Raw genomic sequence first — 24,433 nt, 5'->3', positions numbered from 1 at the left:
TTGGAAAAAGAATTATCTCCAGATCTTTTTTTTCTTAATTCACCAAATTAAGGGATTCATGTCATTGAAATTTGATCAAACGGCTAAAGTTATTATAACTTTTAAAATGGGCCTTATTTGTAACCATTTTATCAAATTTCAATATCACAAATTCCCTAATTTGATGGATTGAGAGGAAAAGATCCGGAAAAGATCCCTTTCCTTATTATTGTTGTCCAATGGCAGAATGTCTTCAACTGTTGGGGTCCCACTAAGGGGACGATCTCCTCATATTATTGACCGACTTAATATCAGACCAGCTTAAAATTATTAGGCCATCCTGCCATAACATTATCTCAAATTTAGCAGCAAAATTTGAAATTTCGAATTTTTTTTGTCTTGTTGTTGGTTGTATTCAATTGTGTGTATTTTTTTTTTTTTTTTTTTCACACGACTAGTCTGCATGTCATTTCCGCCATAAAAATGGAACAAATCGAAATGGAGTTCATAGGGTGAAGCATATTATCGTAAAATTGTTCTTTGTTTTATGAAACAAACATGCAACTAAGTGAAAAAAGTTGAGGTTCCATCAATATGTGATTCATTCAACGTGCCTCCTTACATGCTGCGAATTTTCAACTTTAACACGTGAACAACATAAAATGATGAAGTGAAGCACGTGTGGGCGTTTGACTTTATACGTGGGACAACATGCTTTGATACTATGGAAAAAGTTTGGGTTTCACCATACAACCAATTTGTTATATGGGGAGCACTCAACATCATATAAGCCCTTACAAAGTTTCGTCCTTCACAGATGCGAGATTCTTTTACATTTACATCATACACTAAATATTAAACGAGGGGATTTGTTACAATACACATAATGCATTGGTATTTGAACGATCAGATTAAGACAAAAAACATTCAAACTCGAGATATGCAACTCCAATCGTCCAATACGTATCGGTGTATTATAGAATCTTCCTTAGTGTATAAAATGTGATTTATTATGAAAAGCATTTCCGAAATATCTGCAGCTCAAAAGAGACAGGTATCATCATCCCATCACAATAACAGGAAGATAGACTTAAACCTAGTGAGACCCACCCACCATTTTCCTAATAAACGACATAAACATTCACATTTTTATGCCGTTGGCTTCATTCGTTCCCAGCTCTGCTGTGCCGACCATCCGTTCGATCATATATTAGTCGTTAATAAGTCATTTTCCACCTATAATTCTAGTGTTTGTATTCTTACCCTCGGTTTGGTTGGAGCCCTGAAATTTGGAAGCTCACGGATCAAGTGATTAGGACCCTTAAAATTTGATTCAACAACTAAAAACAAGAAGTTAGTAAAAACTTTTAAAAGTTATAATAACTTTTGGTTGTTTGATTAAATTTCAAGGGTTCAGATCACTTAATTCGTAGGCGTTGGAGGAAGAGATCCGAAGATGATTTTCCTGAAATGTGGGGTTAAAGTTGTGGTTGATATCATAATAGTTTGCGTTTAGCATGGTGGTTGATATAATAATAGTTTGCGTTTAGTATGGTGGGGTTGGTGAAAACATCGAGCTAGATAGAAAAATGCTAACGATCTTTTCATTCGAATATTCTCGTTCTACTTTTCTCAATTTTCTTGATCATTTTATAACGCTGCATGATATTATATGAATCGTTATTTCTTGCGTCATTAAATCTTCTATGCAACAAATTAACTAAATCTAAAATTATTTAATCATCTAACAGTTATCTTATAAATAAACAAAAGGTAGTATTATCCACACATCAATTTTACTTCTTACACAAGACACATCCCTATCAATTTTCGGCTGTCACCGAGTGAATTGAATAACATCAATGGTCAAAAACTAACGAATGCATGTGAGAGGTAAAGATAACACTATTCATAAACGAATCATATTTCTCATTTAAACGTTAAGGGATTTAGCATCAAGCAATAATACAAGATAAAAATATAAGTGTCAAAAAGATAAAATTAGAAAATTTGAGTGAAAATTTAAGTGTCAAAAAGATAAAAACTAACGAATCATATTGCTAATATCCCTACTGAGTATAGAGCTAACCCACATTTGAGAAAAAAAGCGTTATTAGGTTTGACCAAATGACCATTTAGCATGTCGTGCGCTTTCCATGGGAGAGATGAGGACCCCTAGATTTTTTTAACGTGCACAAAACACGGAACGGTACATCATATATCATCATATAAATTATAAGTGAAGGGAATTTGTTTTTTAACTATCTCTTCACTTGTATAATCATATATGATGTGTGTGACCGTATTTCAAACACACTTAAAAATATCTCCTTACTAACATGAAATGCTGGCAATTCACTGTATTTAATACCTTAAAAGGAACAATCTTTTTGTTTAGTGCTTGCAGTTATGATTGAACGGAGATGTTATTGCGCCGCTAATCATATATTGTCATTCGAGAAAGTTACAAACGTGGTTGATTTAAACAGTTATTACATTGCTATCATTGGTGTAAGTTAGTTTCTCTCTCGAGTCTCAACTTTGAGCCGCAACTCCCAAGGGTAAGAAAACTTCAATCTTCACTGCCCTTCTTCCCATTTTATCTGTTCACCAACAGTATGGAACATAAATTTATGCTGGCATTTTGTGCAGAAGAACTTGGTTAATACAATAGTCAACGAAAAAAATTGAACCTTTGCTTGGTTCTTCTGGGTGGGACAAGAGGGTGTTGGATACGAAGTTACACTGTGTTGGACACATTTTTTGACACATCTTTTTATAGAGATGGGGAAATGCCATTGCTGGGATCTGGATTCTGAGGCATGGAGATCAATCATATGACTTGTATTGGTCATCGGGCCACTCTTCCTTTCTATTTACTCTAAGATATATGATTTGTATACGCTGCGAGTGTAATACCGGAGAGAAACTTACACGGATGGTATTTTGAGTTTATCATACATTATTATGTTTTTTATTTTTTCTTATGACATTGTTTAATTGTAGACTGTTACACTAACGTTCCAATTGCATGCAAATTTTTTTTTCTCGTGAGGTAGAGTGTAGTAAAAACTAAACAAGTGTTTGCATTTCAGTTTACAAAGCTTTATGCATCACCTAAAAAGGCAAAAAGGGAAACAATACAGACTGTTATTCTACCCAACTGTTTTCTTCAATTCGTTTCCTTAATTTCTCTTCAAGTTTTCTGAAGTCCTCTTAAATTCATGACCAAGAAAATTGAATAGAAAACGACAATTAGCTACATCCATATAAACTCATAATTATATAGTCCTCGATCCTGCATGGTTTATAAGAGTGATTACAACATCAGCATCAACAAAATCTTAATTCACTAAGTGAAGTCGGCTATATCAATCTTAGAACATTGTTGCGCTCGGTTTTGCACAAACTCTTTCATTAACTCCAAGTACTCCATGTCTTTTATTCAAGTCTCTTTCCAAGTCTTTTTTCTTAAAGTCTCTGCACTCTACTGTATGAATCCATGTTTATAAGAGTGATTAACTTGAATTAAATTCTTTAAAGCAATATTTGTGAACAATGATCCAGCACCCAAATTTATACTATGATCCACCACTCAAATTCATTAAATGTCACGCAATAAGTAAGATAGTGTGATAAACAAACAGTGATAATCCACAGACTGCATATAAGAATCGCCCGAGCAAGTTGAGCTCCGTTTCGATTCGGAATGTAAGCTCTTTTAACTTATATTCTCTAGTAGCTTAGCTTGGAATAAGAAAGCTACCTATGGCTGGAATCCTAAGCATTCTTTGTCAACCTATGCGTGCTTTGCTTTTAATTATTTTTTTGGGCATGTTTAGTTTTCACATTGGTTTTTAACTTTAATCATGCATTCATTCATTCATTCATTCCTTTTTAGGGTTGGCATGGCTTCATGGTGAAAATTGAAACGACAAGCAACTTTATCCACATGGGTGCATGGGGTGGTGAGGTGGCCTTGTGCTTAGTGGTACCAAATTCACCAAATTAAGCATCCTACACTTCTCCTTCTGTCAATTGACTCAATTTTCCATGTCCCTACAAAAATTATGCATTCCCATGTCCCATGGTCCAACCCTATGACTCTCACTCGAGATAAATGTATTTACTACGGAAATGTCACCATCGTGGTATCCCAGTTTAATAACTTACAATTATGTGATTTAATTATTTTACATAATAGTGTGGTTAGGTAAAAAATTACCTAATATCACGCGTTTTAACTTTTTTATATTGCATTGTATCTTTAGTCTAATGAGTTATTGTGCATTCTGAGTGTCTAGAGAAGTCTCAAGGGAGGAAAGAAGTCCCACCATTTCTTCAAAATCATACGGTGACATTCTTGTTGCGTAAAAGTCTTTCTCGAATGACCAACTAATATGAGACTTTCATTCTACGAAGAAAAATTATCCTAAGATTGCCTAGTTATGCTAACTCAAGCATATGGTGAGGCCTATGTAGCGAACGTTACTATATGAATGATGTGATCGAGGGAAAAAATTTTCAAAATGCCCGCAATTCAAATAAATACTCCACGTGTCATTAAATAAGTATAGTAATAGAAAATTGTAAAATACAGTAAAACCTCCCCTTCCTTTCTTTCTCTTGAACCCTCTTCAATTTATATTAGAGAACTTTAATGAAAACTCTCAACACTATTCACTTTAACGAAAAATTATATTTTTACATGTTCCGTTCCCGCTTGAGATTTCCATGTTCCGTTTTCTTCACCCTACCTCACCCCAAGCCCAAGTAAACTGTAAAACACAGTAAAACCTCCCCTCTCTCTTCCTTGTCTCTCGATATCTCTAATTCTCGATGCTCCATCTGTCTCGCTCAACTGCGCACGCTCAGAGACATACATACATACATTTCAAGTAGCTCATACAGCTCTCTCTCTCTCTCTCTCTCTCTCTTTTTCTTTTGCCGTAAAGAATAAGCTTCTGGAGAAAAGGAAAAAAAGAAAGGAATGTTGATCTGAACCCACTTCCCACACTAACAATTCGCAAAAACCCAAATCAAAATTTACGTTCTTTTTCCCATTACAGAGAGAGAAAGAGGAGAGAGAGAGTGAGTGAGTGAGTTGCCAGTTTTGAGAGAGAGAGAGAGTGATATGGGTGGGGTGACGTCGTCCATGGCGGCCAAGTTCGCCTTTTTCCCACCGAACCCACCTTCCTACAAGCTCATCACAGACGACCACACCGGCCTCCTGCTTCTCAGCCCCTTCCCTCACCGGGAAAACGTGGAGGTTCTGAAACTGCCGACCCGCCGTGGCACCGAGGTTGTGGCAATCTACATTCGCCACCCTTTGGCCACTTCCACTCTGCTCTACTCCCACGGTAACGCCGCCGATCTGGGCCAGATGTACGAGCTCTTCATCGAATTGAGCATCCACCTGCGCGTCAATCTCATGGGGTACTCTGTTCTCTACTCTCTCTCTTCTTCCAAGTTTGCCATTTTTTGCTACTCTGTCATTCTTGGAATCTTGGGTTTTTTATCTCCAGATTTTGAGCTTTGTGTTCATTTTTCTTGATTACTCGCTAGTGTTGGCTTCTGGGTTTTTCTAAAGTCAGAGCCTTTGTTAGTTTTTGTTGCTGGATTACTATTCTTGGCATCTGGGTTTTACTAGTCTACTGATCAGCTATATTTGTTTGGGATTTTATGGTATTAATTTATGGGATTTTACCATAAAGTGGATATTTTGTAGATATTGGAGTAGTTCTTCATCTTTTAATTTGAAGTTATAGCTGAAACGGGATGTAGCTGGAGTTGTTATGCTTAGAGAATTTCATGAAATCAAAATCAGTTTGTCGTCGAGGTTCGGTCAGTTGATCTACGTTGTTTGCCATCTGTGAGTGAATTCTCCAGCCCCTTTGCCCGTTTAGACAGTCTAGTCTAAGATGATTGAGTAATTGCTAGCGCCCTTCGTACTGTGATTCAGTAATTTAATGTCCACCGTGATTGCAGTTGTGGTGTAGCTTTGTATAATCTACTAACTGAGGCTGTATAATCTTTACCAGTGCCATTGCATAACTTACTGATACAGTTTGATCCTTTACCATTGACATTGCTTACATATCGGTATGTCTTTCAGGTACGACTATTCGGGGTATGGGCAATCAACTGGAAAGGTCTGTTGGAGATTTGAATAGTTTTTGTATTAAGTAGTTGTTTGAGCACAGTGCATCATGTAAGTCCCATATTTTCTGTGTTCCAGGCAAGCGAGCAGAATACATATGCAGATATTGAAGCTGCATATAAGTGTCTTGAAGAATGCTATGGTACTAAGCAGGAAGATATCATTCTCTATGGCCAATCCGTTGGAAGTGGCCCCACGTTGGATCTTGCTGCTCGGCTGCCTCAGTTAAGAGCTGTTGTCTTGCATAGTCCCATACTTTCTGGTTTAAGGGTCATGTATCCTGTAAAGCGTTCATACTGGTTTGACATTTATAAGGTAACACAACACTCTTCAATTTTGCGTATCTTATCTTACGCTTAGTTGCCAAGTTTTTGGCCTTGATCTAATTGTAAGTTTTATTGTGTTATTTACGCACAGAATATCGATAAAATTCCACTGGTCCATTGTCCCGTTCTCATCATTCATGTAAGTATGCTACTCCATATTCGTCTACCTTATAATATCATATATGTTAACACTCAACCAAACCAGACTCCTTTTGATGCATGCATTTGACCAGATATTATCTTCTGCGATTTCTTATATCAGACAAAATGTACATACCGTATAACATATTGTTAACAGTTTTATTGATGCATTAGAGAATAGAAACCTTGCTGTTCTTAACATTTAATTTCCGAGGTTTGACTTTTTAGCCAAAGAACGGAATTTTAAGAAAGTATTGCGCTGATGTATAAGGGGTTTGTCTGATCATCATCTGGCATGCCATGTCGAAAGATTATATATATCATGACTATATGAGATGCCAAATTGGCCTACTCTTCACATTTTTTAGCCATTATATTTTCCTGTAGGGGACTGCGGATGAAGTAGTCGATTGTTCTCATGGCAAGCAACTCTGGGAACTGTGTAAAGAGAAATATGAACCACTATGGCTTAAAGGAGGAAACCACTGTGATTTAGAGCTCTATCCTGAGTATATCAGACATCTCAAGAAGTTCATATCAACCGTTGAGAAGTCTCCTTCCCAGAGATACAGTTCTAGGAGAAGCACAGACCAGTTTGAGCAGCCTCGGAAGAGTACTGATGTTTACGAAGTTTCAAGGAAGAGCACAGATCGAAGGGAGAAACCGAGAAAGAGCACTGATAGGCCTGAAAAACTGAAAAATCAATTCATCAGTGCTGATAAACTAGAAAAACTAAGAGTATCTTTTGACCACATGGAAAGGTCACGGAGAAGCGTGGACTGCCATGAGAAGTCTAGAAAAAGTATCGACCACCAAATGGACAGAGCACGGAAGAGTGTGGATCGATTGGATAGAATACGAACTGGGTAATTGTTGTTCTAAAACCATATGCAAAATTCATAGGGTTTGGCGTTGTCGGAAAATTATTTTGGTCTTTTTTCTTCCTTCTAATTTATGGTATTCTTGCTGTGTAATTTGGGTTTGTGGCAGTTGTGTAACTTCTATTTCATGAAATGAGAAAAGGTTTGGTGTTAAATATGGAAACAAGGTCGGGAAACAAAAACAATTGCAATCGAGATTTCGATCTCTCGTTCTCGAATTGTGACACCAGAAATGGTTCATTCAAACTCTTTATTCTATTACTTGTGTATTCTCTAAAGAAGTTTACAACTTGCTGTTGATTACACATAAACATGAGTACAATCTGAAGAACAAACAAGATGTATTTTGTCCCTGCAACCATATGTTGTTGCAGAGTGCTGACTTCTGTATGAACCAACATTCCAAAGTTTCACCTCGCCCTCGCTTTTGGGCGAAGGACGTCACTAAAGTAAACTACCACCTATCCATGATAAGCGGTTCTTGCAGAGAGCCAGCTACATTTTAGGCGTGCGCTCACTGTGTTCAACTATGGCTGTTGGAGGAAGAGTGCCAATGCAGATCTCATGAACTGTTGCAAAAAGTGGGAAGAAATCTAGCCACCCACGGTGGCTTAAAACTTCGTAAACCTCTTTTGCGGTTGAGACACCCTTCAGAAAAGGAAAGCAAAAATTGATAAACACCGCTGAGTGATAAAAAGATAGTTCCCAAAATCTGAGTAATAACACAGTTCAGTTCTCATAATTTTTAATGTGAACCTGTAATTTTTGACCCTGCAGCATTTCTGCTTCGAGCTCATCAAACGATCTGCAGACAACAAATGCATAAGGGTAATAGTTGGAAACCACCTACTTTTCACAAGGTTTATGTGCCAAATTGTGGAGCCTTTACCTTTTCCCTTCACTCCTTGCAAAAGCTTCCGCTACTTTCCTGTTTCTTCCTCCCACTGCCAAACACATTGAGGTTAGAAAGAAAGAAAAAACAAAAATGAATATAAGAGATCGCCATGCTTCCTTACGGCATGTTGTGATGAGATCAGCAACGCCACAGCTTTCGAAGAAGGTGGTGTCCTTGACAGATGAGAATAACATCTTGGAAAATGCCTTCATTTCCCTTAGACCAATTCTCATAATTGCAGCCTGGTCGTTCAAAATAAGCAGTCGAAATGAAATAGAAAAAGCAGATTAGACATGGGTTCAACCTTTACCGAAATTTTTGAACTTACCTTTGTGTTATTTCCCATCTCCAATCCGTCCACAAAACCTGCTGCTATGGCCACAACATTTTTCAGGGTTCCACACAGTTCTACTCCTTCCACGTCTTGGACCTATAGATTTCACACAAACCCAAAAAGGTGTAAATAGAGCATTCCTCTAATATATACTTGATGTGATGCAGAGAAGTTTTAGTGCTTATGCACTACCGAATTCTTACTAAATCGTGGGTTGTAAAACTAGTTCCCGTCCATGCCAAACATTCATGATAGTAAGAGTACTTCAGTACAACAGTGATTGTAACAATGTATTTGACGTACTCACAGGTGTGACTATGAAGTAGGAAGTACTAAACAGCTGAACCCATTTCTGTGCAATCTCTTTTTTTTCTCTGTATCCAACCGTGGCTTCACTAAATTTCTCCACAGCAATCTACACAAAGAGTCTCTAGTTTCAGAAGAACCAGATGGGATATGATCTGAGAAACTAAATCTTTTAAGAAGAGTGAAAAATCAAGCTAAATAACCTCATTAGCTATGTTTGCTCCCATCAGAACACAACAATTAATATCCAATTGATCTGAGATGAGTGTCGAGATCATGCATGGGCCTTCCATCTTGACCTCCATTCCTTTGATGAGGGAAATCGCCTCCACATCTGCTTTTACCTTCCCAACAAGCCTCCTGCATATACCCTCCATAAATTGATGTGGAGTAACAAACACCAACATGTTCGCACCGTTCACTGCAAAACTCCCCCTGTTATAAAAAAATTTGCTCCAAGCACCCAACAAATTACACAAATTCAAAACATTGTAACTTCAAAAAGTTCAGCAAAGCTTTTGCTGAGAAAAGAAGTACCTGCATTCTCAAGATCCGGGTCTGCAACAACATTTTTCCCCAGCTTAATGCCAGGCAGATATTTCACATTCTCCTATCGAAAAACACAATACAAACGTTTTCAGTGGTGTAAATTCATTCACATATAAGAGGAATGCATTAAAGATCATTGCTTTTTTACATTGTTGCGGTTGATGGCATCTGTGAGCTTCTCACCACTTGGTAACGTTTCCTCAAACACCCACATTCTTACTTCATCTGAATTCCGATGCAGGAAAAAAATAAAAATAAAACTCAAATTGCAAGTGGGTTTTCATTCAAAACTCGAATTAAAATTGCGTTTTCAGAATTTTCATCCATTGAACACCCAACAGAACAAAATCCCAGAATCAAACAAGAAAATTCAATTAATTTGGCATTCTCTAGGGAACAAAACTACAATATGTTCATTTTCTCAGTAACCAAACATACAATTAGAGAGTACTATTCTGACCGTTGGCATACATAAAGATTCTGGCTTTGCATGCAGAAAGAAAATGGAAACGCAGAAAACAAACAGGAAGTAACAATACCGTGGAAAGAAGAGAGCCTGCGGGTGTTGGAGGCAATGAGCTTGGCGGCAACACTGCCCCAGTTGCCACTGCCTACGACGGTGACTCTGGTTTTCTGGGGAGGTTCAGCAGAGCCAGTAGAGTAATTTTCCTCCTGAAGTTCTGGAGCCATGGATGAAGAGGAGAGAGAGAGAGAGAGAGAGGAGGGCAAAAGGGTAATGCGTGGAAGAGAGAGGAATAGGAACAGGAGGAGCGAGAGAGAAGGAGAGGAGACGCAGAATATAAGAGAGAAGACAGTCGTCGGCGCGGAGATGCCATACACGTTTCGTCACAAATGATGTGTATTCTTGTTAAATCTGGCGATCTCTTCTAAGAGACAATAAATTATATTTACTACCATATTTATATATGTTTTTTTGAACTTTTTATCTCTCTCCAGTCCATTCGAATATAAATAAAAACATCGTTATAAAATTGTGACAATATTGGTTGTGCTGGGATGAATCCTAGATGTTGGTGCCTGGTTTTTGATGTTAGAGCAACTCCAGCGTTGGAGCCCTCCCTCTGGCAATACACTATTCAATCCACCTAATGAACAGTAACTGCCATTAATGAACAGTAAGTAGCTCTGGCAATAGAATTTGCATCTCCACCGTTACACTTCAATAGCCCTGGCAATAGGCAATAAAATATTAGTATTTTTTTTTTTATAAAATAATACAAAATAATTTTAATTGTAATATCGGATAAGATTTGTAATCGTTCTCGTTGCGCCACGTGTCATTATCCGAAGTATTATTAAATAATACAAAATAATACAATTATTGGTGATGAATTTCTGATAAGATTATTAACCAATCACATCGCGCCACGTGTCATAATCGGTTCACAATCTTTGAGGATAGATCTCCATCAGATTTTTAACGAATGACAGCATGCCACGTGTCATAATCTGTTCACAATCTTTGAGGATAGATTTCCATCAGATTTGTAACGAATGACGGCATGCCACGTGGCATTATGCAGAACCTAATCCTTTCTGAATCCTCTATATAATCCACCATCCATCCTCACAAATCTCACACCAAAATTCTCAAGATCTCTATCATTATTCATAGTTTCTGCTTCCTTATTCACAAAAATTTGTATCATTATTCATAGTTTCTGTTTCTTTCTTTCAATGTCGTCTTCTTCTTCCTCAAGGATGATGTAGGAATACAATCAGGAAGAGGAAGAATTGTTTAACGAATCTGAAGCAATCTTCAATCACCAGAGGGTAAAAAATGAGAGGGAAGAGGATGAGGAGCGTCAAATGAGAAATGACAAATGAGAGTAAGAAGGCTTCAAGTTTAGTAAATAATGAAAATAAGTAACAAATAAATAATTATAATGAAAATAAGTAACTAGCAAATATATACATATATATATATATATATATATATATATATATATAAGTAACAAATATAACTAGCAAATATATATATATATGTCATGTTAATCATAACATGGGGCTAGAGTTCCAAGTTTAGTAAATAAATAATACAAACAAACAAATAAATAAATAATACAAACAACATAATTATAATGTAACAAATAAGTAACAATAAATAATAAATTTTGTACGTAACAAATAAATAATACAAACAAATAATTATAATGTAAGTATGTAACAAATAAATAATTCAAACAAATAATTATAATGTAAATTTGGGTATCAAATAAATAATATATTGTTACCTGATCCGAGTAATTTTTCCCACTTCGAATATTACTACTAGCTTGTGCCAAAGCGTCTCTCCACGTACTAAACGATTGGCTAAGTAATTTCCAACGACTGGACATCGATTCTTTGGTTCTTTTCCCACCAATTTTCTCAAGAAAATTGGTATGAATAAGACTCCACATTTCTCGCAACTGCATCTCATTACCCGTAAGCGAACTATGAGTAACTTCAACCCAGCTAGTACACAACGCAACATCTTCAATAAGCGACCAATTCGTACCTGCATCAGTGGTCATTTTGTTGAAAAAAAATGGATTCAAAGTTTGAGACAAAGAAAGGAATGTGATTGAAAGTAGTTGAGAAAATATGAAATTGTTGTGTAAGGTAGATGATAATGAGAAGGTATTTATAGAAAAGTAAAAACAATTTTTTTTACAATTTTTTTCAGATTTTTTTTATTTTTTTTTAATTTTTTACAATTGTTTTTTAAATTTTTATTCAATTAATTAATCTCTGCCGTTAGATATAAAAAAATTTGAATTCCAACGCTCCAGATTGTGCCACGTGTCACAACGGTAACTTTTCAAAATTTTAAAACTATTTTTTCATGTATTTTTTAATTTATAAAGCATTTTAATATCCACCGTTGATCTCAGATCGAACGGTGGATATTAAATCTGACTTTTTTTTTTTTTACCGTTGAGATCTAATGGTCCACATTAAGTGACCGTTAGGATCTAACGGTCCACATTAAGTGACCGTTAGGATCCAACGGTAACTGACAATTGATTTTTTAAATTTTTTTTGTGTCGGCGACGCGCCCCCACGCGCGGGTGGAGTGCACGCGCCTGACACAAAAAAAATAAAATAATGCGCTGACGCCACCCTGGCGTCAGCCTTGCGTCAGCCCCACCTCGGGCTCAAGGCCTGGCAATCCCTCACGGGCCTGGCCCTCGGGCCTCCCCCTGCCTTCGGCCTCCCGCACGCTGGAGCATCTCCACCGGCCCTCGGGCCATTGTTTTGGAGCCCGACCCCCGAGCAAAACCCCACGCTGGGGATGCTCTTAGTAATGTAATTCTAGCAGTGGTGGGAAAGGGATCCTCTCCGGACAATTTACATTGACAACACTTTTTAAATTATCTCAAAAGCACTTATCAGATTGTTTTAGCATATATCAATATTTGTTGATAAGTGCACAACATAGTCCAACTGATGACAACAAGCTCACCAAGTGTGCGACGTAATCATTCAGTGAATACATTTATTTATTCTTTTCGCGCTACACGCTCTATTTTTATCTGAAAAACTTAAACCTTTAACATTGAGACCCTTCAAGATTCAAATTCTGAATGTGTCACTGCACACTAGTCTCACCACTGGTATCATCCGAATCTCTTAAGAGGGTGCATTTTAAGCATTGAATTTTTGATATTGACTATATGTACCCATTTGATATTTGGTATTACAAGATGACACTGCATAATCTACTACAAACCAAGGTCTACTATATGAACATGGGAGGATAGGAATCAGGATGACGGTTATCTCGTGATCCGGTTCAATTGGAAGTGGTCGTATTTAGTATTTACTTATCTGTCGAGAATTTGACACGTGTAAATAAAATTTGTGTATGTTGAATTTGTACGTAGGTTGACTCGTTTAATGGAAGGGCCAAATAATGTAGGGTAATTAGTATGAATTATCACTTTTGACATTTGGTTGCCAAATTGATCAGTGTTTATTATGTTGTCATTATATTATTGTTGCATGTTTGTTATGTCATTGTTAATCATCATTATATATTCAATATGTTGTCCTTACTAAAAAAACTGATCAATTTCTATAATTAAATCTCAAAATCTGATCCATTAATTGCACAAAACGTTATTTTCTGTTTTAGATCGGAGGGAAAGCTATACCACAATGTTGTAGTAAGTAGGCAAAGCAGCTAGCTAAGCAATTGTACACCTTTATTACTTAAGAGGAAAATATACCGAATTATATATACTAAACATTTCACTATTTTTTAATAGAATGATATGTCAGTATGTTAAATAGTTAATTGTTAAATAAAAAAGAAATTAATAGAGATCAAATCCGCATCATAATACATAAACATAATTATTTTTTATCATTGTGATCAACGCCATTTACCTACAAAAGTTTACTATTAAAGAATCGTTTGTTGCAGATGAAAAGAATCGTGCAAGGATATATTATATTCTTCTTCTTTATTTGTCCTCATAATATCTTCATCCCACGGACCATTTCTTGGTAGAAAGTGGGTAATGTGGCTGTAAAAAGTAGGACAAACCGAATCTGTACTGTTACAGCATGCGTAGAGCGTAACTATTTTATTCCATATCAACTTCTTGTCGGTCAAATTAGATTAGCAGGCTACAAAATAAAGTGGTCTAATTAAAGAGACTGCCCACGTCTACCTTAGTTTAATTAGTTGCGATAATTCACAATTAAGAATGGGACAATGCTTTCCATATATCTTTTTTTATCTTTCACACATCCTTTATTAATTTCTGTCACTTGATCCTCTTCATTTCATTTGATTCAACGACTGAAAACTGAGAGAAATGTGTGAAATGTTAAAAGAAGTGTTTGAATTGCACCACCATGAACAACGATATGTTCAAGTATTGATTTAGACAAGTCGTTAAGTTGATACTGTTAAAATTGGCACAGTATCCCTCAATGTTGTTTAATGGATAGTCTATTTTGATCATTAGACTATCCATTAAGGAATTGAGATTATCTTTGAATCTCAAATTCCGGGGCTGACATACCCAACAAAGCATTCAATTTAAATCATGGAGCCGTCATTAGTCTCATCCCACTGACTAACTTCACACACAAAGCCACGCTCTCATCTCTTTCTCTCTCTTAAATGGTCCATATTGTTGAGTCCATCGGCTCCGGAGTTTGAGATCTGGAGATGGTCTCAATTCTCCATTAAGCATGTGTATGTGCATAGATGGTAAATTTACATACATGATAGGGCCATAGAGAGTAGTATTATGGAAGTGAAGTAAGCCATGAAAGTAAAAACAATTACTTCGAATTAATTCTAGCTATCTTGCCTGATCCAGTGCTGCTCTTATTAACTACAAACGATGAGGAGTACGTAGTAATTAGCTAGGTTAATTACGGCCAGTTAGGGTTCGAGGTAATTATTGTGCACAGGTCGCTGCCTACCGGGGATCGAATAGTCCTCATCGTGCAACCACAAAGAAGACGGAGATGGAGAACGAGTCGGAAACGGATGCCCATAATTTACTTGTCTTCGTCCTACTGCATGCCGGACTTGATGTTGCTGATCGTGTGATCTCATCCCACCTACGTACGTACAAACTTAATTACCATACAGACATTAATTCATGCATGTTTGGTGATAGAAAGAAAAATAATCTAATTAGTACCTGCAGATAAATGAAGTCTGGCTGCTGCTGCGAACGTTTGAAGTTGACAAAGAAATAAGAAGCAGATCATGATCGTCTTAAGAACTACAACGATAATCTTCATTTTGTTATCCTTGTAGCTAATAATTGTTAGAACCCTAGTTAATTTCCTCCTCTCCTGCTAGCTAGCTCTCAAGTTTGTTCCCAGCTAGCTCATGATCTAGAGAGAAGTTTAAATTTAGCTGCAAATATATCAATATATATAATTTAGGATCTAAGGACATGAGCTTTCAACAATCCAACACACTATCTTTTAAATATGTTTTAGCTCAAAGATCATGTCTACCAAAATCACTCCAGCCCAAAACTATATGACCCTTAGATTAAATCTAGTGTTTCTTTGTTGAACCATATTCATACATTTTATTTACTACAAATGAATGTCTTAATGATTTTGGATTTGTCTAATTTTTTGCAAGAATGATCTATGAATGATGTACTGAAATATACATAATATTTTGCAAGGATTTCTTAATGGTTTTGGATTTGTCTAATTTTATACAAAAATGATCCATAAATGATCCATAAATAATACACTAAAATATATATAATATGATATAATATGCAACTAAAGACATAGTTATATCTAAATCGTTAAAATACATTACGAATAAAAAAAAAAAATATATATATATATATATGTATAGTTCTACATAAATAATTTTAGATTTTCTAACCTTTTAGATTTCTTCTCCTATACGGTATTAAATTATATATAACTTATGATCGTTGAAATACATTACCATATAACTTATGATCGTTGAAATACATTACCATTGAAAAAGTGTCTTCAGATCTAACGCTACATGAAAATCTGAAAAGTAATGTTATAGATTGATGTTCCCGACATGCATATCATTATGCATATTTATATATATGTTTACTTTGTTCTTCCAGCTTCCACCGCTCAACACCGGAAAAGGATCCCTCTGGATTTTCCTTGTCAGATTTTGAGGAATCCATTAATCGTATATGTTCATCGTACATCGTGCGGTCAATTTTCTTTAAATACTATTTATATTTAATTTATAATTTATAATTTAAAATAATTTTTAATTGTACGATATACGATGAACGGACAAGATTAATTGATCACTGGATCCTCACAAAGAGGATCTAAAAAGGATCATTTTCCATCAACACCTACATTTAAGTACTTCAGAAAGGAGAAGGGCATATCCATGTGTACCAGTACCATCGATCCATGTATGCCCACCACGTGATCTTTGATCTTGATCGATATCGGTCTAGCTACTTAACATAATAACTTTATAGAAATCAACAATATATTGTTATTTAATCACTATAGGTGATCCAGTAGTTGGAGACGAATTTCAGGTATGTATTCCACACGGCATATTCCGAGTTCAATTCATAGCGCTGGTGAATCGTACGATGGTGGCCAGAGTGAGATTGAAATGCCTCTGTGAATCTTTTCGAATCTCCTAAAGGTGGTCTGCCGTGACGATGCTACCATCTGGTTTTCATTTCAATAGGGAAAAAACAATATATTGTCATTTAAAAATATAAATTGATAACATTAGTAAGTGTTGAGATTATAAATCCCACATCAGAAAAAAAAAAAAAAATCGTTTACATTTTTTATAAGTAATTGAGTTATTTCTTATATTGCCAGTTAGTTTTATTATAAAACCTCCACTTAAGCATACACATTTATATTTAGGACTCACATTATAACGGAGTATATCAAGTTATGAACAATATCATAATTTTTGTGAGTCTAAATAGCATGGCTAATTTGTCCTTTAACACAACAACGTTCTATATATTCACAAAACCATGCATGCAACTTCGGTTCTTCATCAATTGAAAGGAATAAACACCATGATCATGGATTTCTTCGTAGTTGGAAATTAGAATAGTGAGATTTAACTTACATCATAGTTCTATATTATTTACCATTTTCTCGCAGAATAAGCATAGTTTGAAACATTTAATTCACATATTGTCGGTTCTTGGTTGGCACATAATGTATCTAAACAACCAAGAGAATGCCGAAGGGACTCGCTTAAAGTGAGATTCTCTATGAATTTTTTGTCACCTCATAGTTTAATGTCAATTTCTGTATCAACATTATAAAATATTATGTCAAAAACATGAAGTGTCAGAGAGACCATAAAGAGTCTCGCTTTCAATAATCTCCTTGGTACTTCTCAAACAACCAAACCCTAATCCAAATGCCAAAGTTAGAAAAAAAAAAAGTTTTTCCTTCCATTAATAGCTATTTCTATTAATCTAGCAATAATTTTAGAACCATGCATGATCCACTAAACCCGGCCAGCCAAGAAATCCCATAATATCTCCTCTCTCCCCTTCCCTCTAAAACCAAATTAAACTATATATATCCTCTCTCTCTCTCTCTCTCTCTCTCTCTCTCTCTCTCTCTCTCTCTCTCTCTCTCTCTCCGATTAATTTACTCCACAGATTATCCCTACTCTCACTCCTACTAATCTCATATTAGTCTCTTGATCACCACCCACTTCCACCTCCTTAATTTGGCACGTTGGTTACGCAGTGGTTTTCCTATATAACTATCTCTAGAGAAGTGTTGCAAATCAAAGAACAAAAAAAAGGTTACACAAAACAAGAAGCAAAGATGGCACGTCAAGTCATTGTTCTTGCCCTAACCTTTGTAGCCATCGCTGGTGTTTTAGCACAAGATGAGTCAGTCACATCACCACCCTCCCCCTCCCCGGCTTCCTCCCTTGACGCTGCAACCTCACCATCATCTTCCAGCTCATCTACTCCTTCTCCCAGTGATGGTGGCGCCGACACCCCAGCCTCAGCCCCAGGCCCTGCTAACGACATATCATCCCCTCCTTCTCCCAGCAGCGGCGACGCTGCTGCTCCTGGGGGCGAGACCACCGAGCCTGGATCTAAGTCTGGGACCGCGGCTGCCCCAGAAGGCGAGGCCGCAGCTGCGGGACCCTCGGACTCTGCATCGGAGGAGGAGGATTATCCCACTGATGATCTCTCAAGGCTCATAAAAAACTGAGGAGCCTCCAATTATCAAATTAATTTAATTGATTGAGCTTGTATGTTATCTTTCGTTATAGAGTCTCTCTATACGTGGACTTATGAATAAGAAGATATTGTGCAAATTAATTAAACAGTCTTAATACTAGAACATGTTGCGAGAGGGGGGAGAAAGATCAATCTGCTGTAGTTTTGCATGTTTTTTGCCACTCCTCTCTTGACGTGGATTCTTCTTCTTTTTGTTGTATCTGTATCCTTTGTACTAGCTATTTGATCAGTATTACTATTTTCAAGTTAATCTTTATATTTAGAATACAAGAACTATTTTGTAACTTGAATTTTCAGTTGGAAAATGGAAACCAATTGCATGGTAACTTATTTGTTTGAAATAATAAGGAAGCATATAACAATTTTATGTGAGAAAAAAATGTTTTGGCCGAGCTTAGCAATGTGGGTTTGTGACCAAGTAGGGCATTAAAGTGATTGGTTGTCTACATGAAGCCTAACCAAGTGCCCTCTTAAACCCTCAGGGTAGCACGGTCCTTCATCCACCATGTTGGGTAGCTAAATAAAAAAAAAAAATTGTTTTAGAATTCATCTGCATGCATGTAAAACTATGCCTAACCCAATTTTTTGATTGTTATATTCTTGGAAATTTAATGTTTTGGAATTCATCTGCATATACGTGAAACTATGCCTAACCCAATTTTCTGATTGTTATATTCTTGGAATTTTTTTTTGTCAAACATAAACTTGATTGATAAATAAATATGTTATAAGAGATAAACATAAAAACGAGCAGCAATTAAGACAAAAGAACAAACAAGTCCAAACAAAGCACATGATAATCCAATCAGACTCAGTACGTTGACACAAGTCGTCACTGCCACAACCATCGTGCACCTCGCCATTCCATCGCTTGAGTTAGCAGATTCACCGTCAACACCAACAAAAACCAAAGGCCACAAAATTAACAAAAACACAAATGGGCAAAGCAGCCCCAAATTAATAACAAAACAAATTTCTAATTTCACAACATCTCATATCCACAAATAGTACATTATAATGCTCCAAAATCACTTTGCTAACGAAAGAAACAACCAACATTAACAACGGAAGAATTCTGCTACCAACAAAGCAAGTAGACAAAACATAATCAGAACTGCAGAAGGAGGCGAAGCAGAGACCCAAACCACCAAAGCGTTTTCGCACGTCTTCGTTTAAGTGAGCAACACTCGCTCTCGACGTGGGTAGCAAACACAATGACTAGGTAAGTCTTCTCTTTCGAAGGCAAGCATCTAGCAGGCAATGAAGGATATGTGAGTGGACGGGTGGAAGGATAGAGGACAACAGTTGTATGAGACATAAAGGAGCGAGATCAAGTGTCCAATCTGAGGCGGATCTCAGGTTCTTGGAAATTAATTGGAACGTACGTATCAGTGTTAATGAATGTTATCAGAAAATATACTGTTAGGGAGACCAAAAATTTAAACTAAATGAAGTTTTACCAATATGAAATAAGCAGGAGTCCTACCTCTTATACACTTATGTAATTACTCATATATATTTATATATTATACGCATTGTAAATTAAATTAATGAAATCAAGAGTCCTAATTTTTTCATGGCACACTGTGCATGCATGGAACAACCAATCAATTTGTTAATTTCTACATTGTTAATTTACTTTCAACGATTAAGATACTGTCATGCCATTTACCATGTTTATTATTATTGTTATTTTTCAGTGTTGACTAACGTTTAGAAAGTATAACACAAACAATTAGTAGACAAACAACATTTATGAATAGGTTGTCGAACTAATGACATGTTGGTTAAAAGTTTAGATAGGACAGGAGATAATGGACTAAGGAGAGTAGTCGGACTGATATTTTTGTGTACATATATCTTTTTAATAACACGACATATGAACTTCTCTAATCTGCAACGAGGATAACAAATCTAAGCGTAAAGAGATGACATCGTAATCCAACCAAGTGACCTAATGAAAGGATTTTGGGGTTCATGAAGTCCAAGGGTTATCACCTCACAGTTCATTGTCCTCGAGGATTAAATTTGAACGATGTCGAAATATTCATGCATTTCTAATTTGAGGTGCCATCAGAGACCGAGTCTCAAATGGTGTCTAATATATGCTTTTCGAGTAAAAAGAAGCAACACCATCACAGATGTCCCCATAACGAAAGGTTCTTGTTTTGATTTCTAATTATAGTTCTTCCAAGAAAAGCCTTGTCCTGCAACAAGACACAAATTCCTCCTACTTCATCTCCCTCCCATCCACCACCACCACCAGCCACCTACCGAATCGATCTTTATATATCTCGTTCACCATCATCCTCCACACTACCTCCTTTGTTTCAAAGAACAATATTGCAAAGACCGGAATAAAAACTCGAAACTGAGACAACGACAAGATGGCAAATCAAGTGGTCGTCCTTACTCTCATCTTTGTTGTCATTATTGCTGGGGTTTCAGCAAAAAGGGCAAAGGCACCAGCAGCATCACCGTCACCGGGATCTGCCCCGTCCAGTTCTCCATCCAAGGCGCCAGCATCATCACCCGCCAAAGGTCCAGCCACTGCCAAAGCTCCATCCAAAGACAAAACTCCATCTCCGTCAGGTGCCACTAAATCACCGTCCTCTGCCCCAGCGCCATCCCCCTCGTCTTCATCGTCCTCTCCATCTTCTTCACCTAAGTCTGCACCATCATCATCGCCCCAATCGGCGCCAGCCAGTTCACCCTCCAGCTTCAGGAAGCCCAAGAAGCCCAAGAAGTCCACCAGTCCAGCTGCATCCCCCACGTCTGGGACTAGTCCCTCTCCTTCACCCTCCAGCTTCAAGAAGCCCAAGAAGTCCACCAGACCGGCTGCATCCCCCACGTCTGGGACTAGTCCCTCTCCTTCACCCTCCAGCTTCAAGAAGCCAGCCAAGGCTCGAACACCCCAAGCCTCGGCCAAGGCTCCCTCTAAACCTAATTAGAAGCAAAATTCAGAAAGAGAAAGGGATATCTTTGTGATCACCATATGGTCCATGATCCCGATCTGTGAGTAATAGCCTCTAACATTATGGGGTCTGCAGAACAGACTCATCTAGCTATTACTTAGTAGAACCAATAAATTCCACGGTCGTTTTGTTGGCCTGACCATAATAGTATGTATTAATAAAACAACACATAGTTCGACAAATTTGAAGGAAAAATGAGCATGATAAATTGGCATTATTTTGAAACGTAAGCACAAAAAACAACCGTTGTCGGTGTAGAATCTGTATGACAATCTGATACAGTAAAATTTCCTCATACAGCCATGTAAAGAAAGAAAATAATTTTTTAAATGAATATATCTTATGCAGCCAAAAAAAATAATCAGGGAACAACCCTGTTTCTCTTAATGGACAATCTTCTGGAATGCCAGATTAAAATTTTGAAACATGGAGTTGACGGGTTGCGATCAGGCAAATACCTATTACTGTTTCTTAAGGAGCTCTGTCAAAGGGCTGGGTATCATTGTAACATACATCCCAAACAGCTTCCATGGCGTCCTTTGCAGCTGCTTCTGAGCAATACGGATTGGAAATAACTGATTTCATAACTCTTCGTCTCACACAATCCTTCAAATGTCAAATTGAGAATCCGATGAAAAGGTACAGTAAGTCTACAAACAATAAACTAGAGCATATGATAATATTGCAAGCAAATGGAAAAAAAACTAAGAATATGAGAAATGTTTTCTCCCTCTCCGGTTTATTTCAACCAATTACCATGATTCATTAAAACCACTATTTTTAACTCCACAATGAAACAATCAAAGAAAAACAGAAATCAAGTGACATTGTATTCGGTACAACAAATCCAAACTTGGTTATATATGAAAAGGTCTGTTTCCCCCTTCCTATGACTGTAGGTAATTGGTCTTCATCTTTCCAAATCAAATTAAGGTAACAGACTAGTTCGCTTTATATGCAAAGAAAGTATCCTGAAGGATATACATTTAGTTTTTATTTAAATTGAAGCCAAATAACTCACTTGTTCATGACCTCGAATCTTTACAAAACCCCGCAACAATTCCCTTTTAAAGTGGCAGTCACCACTTAGATGGCCAGCACGAATCTGTTTCAGAATGACGGTATGTAAACACTTGTGAAAAACAAATAAACTTGAGGTTTGAAGATACAATACGTCCAGTACAAGAAAAAAGATTCAGTTTCTATATCAACGCACACCTCACTGCAAGCATGATGAGCACAATTAGACCAATCCAAGTTTTTAGCACGACAATCGTCAAAAGCGTGAATTAGCTCGTGTATCACTACTTGGTTGACATCGTCTTGCATTGTCATATGATTACCACACACCAGTATCTAGCACAAATGCAGACAGACAGAACAGATAAAATATATCAGATTCAGAAGAAGCTCATCCTGCAGACACTATTCCGAACAACAGAACATTCTTCTACAAAGAATCAATTGACAGAGATAATTGAATGACAAGAAACTATGTTCCGCCACTCAGTTCACTCGAAGATTGAAACTTTCAAAACAAAATATTCATTCGAAGTAGTAATACACAGATTCTATTGCATTTGCTAAATTCCAATTGCAAAATGAAGTTTGCTGAAATCTGTAAAAATCAGAGCTTTTCAACTAAAGAAATAGAAATGAAGAGGAATAGCAATTCAATTGTACCCCTTCGCCACGAATATAACCGCCGGCAATCTGCTTGTTGCAATTAATGGCCTTGATGAACCTGTCTCCAATCCCACACCCAGACTGCTCCAAATGCTTCAACAGAAATTTCACCACCGGAGCTGTCGAAGAAACAGATCAAATCAAATTCAATAACCGACAGCGAAAGCATTTTTGGTTGCAGATAAATATACGGAAACCAAAGATAAACCCTAAAGCCCTAAAACCCTAAACCCTGAGCAGACATTAGAATTCATGACATGAATTTGTTTAATGGAAAATAAAAAGCGAGGGAAAGTAGGAGCGTACTCCGGAGGCTCCTCTGGATCATGGTTTGACATTCCTCCAACGTCTTGCCGCCGTTGACGGCGGAGGGGAAGCTTGTGGATCCATGTTCAGGTGCGGGTTCAGCCTCCATGGATTGTGTTGCGTTTTCTATCTGGCAGAGGAGCAAAGAGAAGGTGCTGGTCGGGTCATCCGGTTTGGATTTGGATAAAAGTTTGGATCCTGGGCTTATGGGTTTATCTGGCCCACGTTCACTGGGCTACGCATTGCTGGAGTTATAGGGTTGTCTCAATGTTGTGTTTCATTTTTACATAACGTCTATCCTTAATTTAGGGCAACAAAACCGTCATTGGGTTGATAACGAGTAATGCTATACTTACCGCACTTAGACTACTTTTAAGATAGATGTAAGGCCACCAAAACATGCGTGTTCAATCTCTAATAGAGAGATTATACAAATGTGGTTATGAAAAATATGATAAGAATATCATTTTTTATTAAACATACATTAATACAGGATTTGTGCGGACCTATTATATAGTGGTATTCCTTACTGTACGTAGGTTAGTTTCTCTAGCCAACAATGCGTATATATAAACTTATCAAAATAAATGAGTGATGTTATACTTAGCACATCTTTCATATGACATTTGTACATCTCTCTAATAAAGGTAGGTCCCATCAACATTTGGGGTCTCATCTCTATTAGAAAAGTGGTGAAATGTAATATAAAAATTGAAGTAGAGTACGTAGTTGTCACCACCTAAATGGAATAAGGTCTCAAATTTGACTCATATAAGTGCGATGATATATTTTTGCGGCTAGTTCAAAATTAGCAGCATAACTAATCGTCGTCGTCCCAAAACCAAATCTTATCACAAAGTGAAGAGATTTTTTAATGTGCCTGGAACATGGGATGGTATACCACATGTCATTATATAAATGAAGAGACACTTGAACAATAAAATTTCCCTCCACTTATACAATGACATATGGTGTACCACCCCATATTTCAGACACACTGAAAATTTTCTCCACACAACGGGAAGGTCCTTGTCTTATTTCTTTCTAAATTTGTAGTTAATAATAGTTTGTTTTTACAAAAAGCATGAGTAGAAACACGCAATTCTGAATGTCCGCTCGAAATTCAAGATCCTTGTAAT

At 36.9% G+C, this 24,433-nt stretch overlaps 4 protein-coding genes and 1 long non-coding RNA gene across 5 annotated transcripts; 2 read left to right on the top strand and 3 right to left on the bottom strand.

The window, feature by feature from the left end:
- Positions 1-4,801: 4,801 nt before the first annotated feature.
- Positions 4,802-7,642, top strand: LOC137740091 (uncharacterized). Its single transcript, XM_068479892.2, has 5 exons — positions 4,802-5,415; positions 6,095-6,131; positions 6,218-6,454; positions 6,557-6,604; positions 6,994-7,642. Exons 1-5 carry the CDS (start codon positions 5,114-5,116, stop codon positions 7,474-7,476), a joined length of 1,107 nt encoding a protein of 368 aa, XP_068335993.1. The 5' UTR covers positions 4,802-5,113; the 3' UTR covers positions 7,477-7,642.
- Positions 7,643-7,720: 78 nt separating this feature from the next.
- Positions 7,721-10,477, bottom strand: LOC137740092 (glycerol-3-phosphate dehydrogenase [NAD(+)]). The gene is made up of 10 exons (XM_068479893.2): positions 10,111-10,477; positions 9,720-9,796; positions 9,560-9,632; positions 9,226-9,443; positions 9,024-9,131; positions 8,711-8,812; positions 8,504-8,624; positions 8,377-8,431; positions 8,244-8,292; positions 7,721-8,135 (listed from the first exon to the last, which is right to left on the bottom strand). The coding sequence occupies exons 1-10, from the start codon at positions 10,259-10,261 to the stop codon at positions 7,983-7,985; spliced, it is 1,107 nt and encodes a 368-aa protein (XP_068335994.1). The 5' UTR covers positions 10,262-10,477; the 3' UTR covers positions 7,721-7,982.
- A 4,342-nt stretch (positions 10,478-14,819) lies between these two features.
- Positions 14,820-15,438, bottom strand: LOC148693985 (uncharacterized). The gene is made up of 2 exons (XR_015966200.1): positions 15,244-15,438; positions 14,820-15,160 (listed from the first exon to the last, which is right to left on the bottom strand). It is a non-coding gene; the product is annotated as an uncharacterized LOC148693985 (long non-coding RNA).
- A 2,411-nt stretch (positions 15,439-17,849) lies between these two features.
- Positions 17,850-18,583, top strand: LOC137739248 (uncharacterized). The gene has a single exon (XM_068478804.2). It carries the CDS (start codon positions 17,900-17,902, stop codon positions 18,296-18,298), a length of 399 nt encoding a protein of 132 aa, XP_068334905.1. The 5' UTR covers positions 17,850-17,899; the 3' UTR covers positions 18,299-18,583.
- A 2,901-nt stretch (positions 18,584-21,484) lies between these two features.
- On the bottom strand, positions 21,485-23,471 carry LOC137740023 (Ku70-binding family protein). Its single transcript, XM_068479809.2, has 5 exons — positions 23,295-23,471; positions 22,986-23,107; positions 22,521-22,658; positions 22,324-22,407; positions 21,485-21,908 (listed from the first exon to the last, which is right to left on the bottom strand). The coding sequence occupies exons 1-5, from the start codon at positions 23,401-23,403 to the stop codon at positions 21,774-21,776; spliced, it is 588 nt and encodes a 195-aa protein (XP_068335910.2). The 5' UTR covers positions 23,404-23,471; the 3' UTR covers positions 21,485-21,773.
- Between the last annotated feature and the right edge of the window lie 962 nt (positions 23,472-24,433).

The sequence above is a fragment of the Pyrus communis genome, chromosome 9, assembly GCF_041283825.1.
Source record: "Pyrus communis isolate YQ-2024b chromosome 9, ASM4128382v1, whole genome shotgun sequence".
Classification (NCBI taxonomy): domain Eukaryota; kingdom Viridiplantae; phylum Streptophyta; class Magnoliopsida; order Rosales; family Rosaceae; genus Pyrus; species Pyrus communis.
The sequence above is the reverse complement of the archived record's forward strand: the minus strand, read 5'-3'. Positions and strand labels throughout refer to the sequence as shown.

Coding starts and splice junctions, on each gene's coding strand:
- LOC137739248 (XM_068478804.2), top strand. CDS start 17,900: ATGGCACGTCAAGTCATTGTTCTTGCCCTAACCTTTGTAGCCATCGCT.
- LOC137740092 (XM_068479893.2), bottom strand. CDS start 10,261: ATGGCTCCAGAACTTCAGGAGGAAAATTACTCTACTGGCTCTGCTGAA. Junction 9,797..10,110: donor CAGGCTCTCTTCTTTCCACG/GTATTGTTACTT, acceptor ATCGGAATTCAG/ATGAAGTAAGAATGTGGGTG. Junction 9,633..9,719: donor ATGCCATCAACCGCAACAAT/GTAAAAAAGCAA, acceptor GTTTTTCGATAG/GAGAATGTGAAATATCTGCC.
- LOC137740091 (XM_068479892.2), top strand. CDS start 5,114: ATGGGTGGGGTGACGTCGTCCATGGCGGCCAAGTTCGCCTTTTTCCCA. Junction 6,455..6,556: donor ACTGGTTTGACATTTATAAG/GTAACACAACAC, acceptor ATTTACGCACAG/AATATCGATAAAATTCCACT. Junction 6,605..6,993: donor GTCCCGTTCTCATCATTCAT/GTAAGTATGCTA, acceptor ATTTTCCTGTAG/GGGACTGCGGATGAAGTAGT.
- LOC137740023 (XM_068479809.2), bottom strand. CDS start 23,403: ATGGAGGCTGAACCCGCACCTGAACATGGATCCACAAGCTTCCCCTCC. Junction 22,659..22,985: donor GTTATATTCGTGGCGAAGGG/GTACAATTGAAT, acceptor CATTTGTGCTAG/ATACTGGTGTGTGGTAATCA. Junction 21,909..22,323: donor AGATTCGAGGTCATGAACAA/GTGAGTTATTTG, acceptor TGACATTTGAAG/GATTGTGTGAGACGAAGAGT.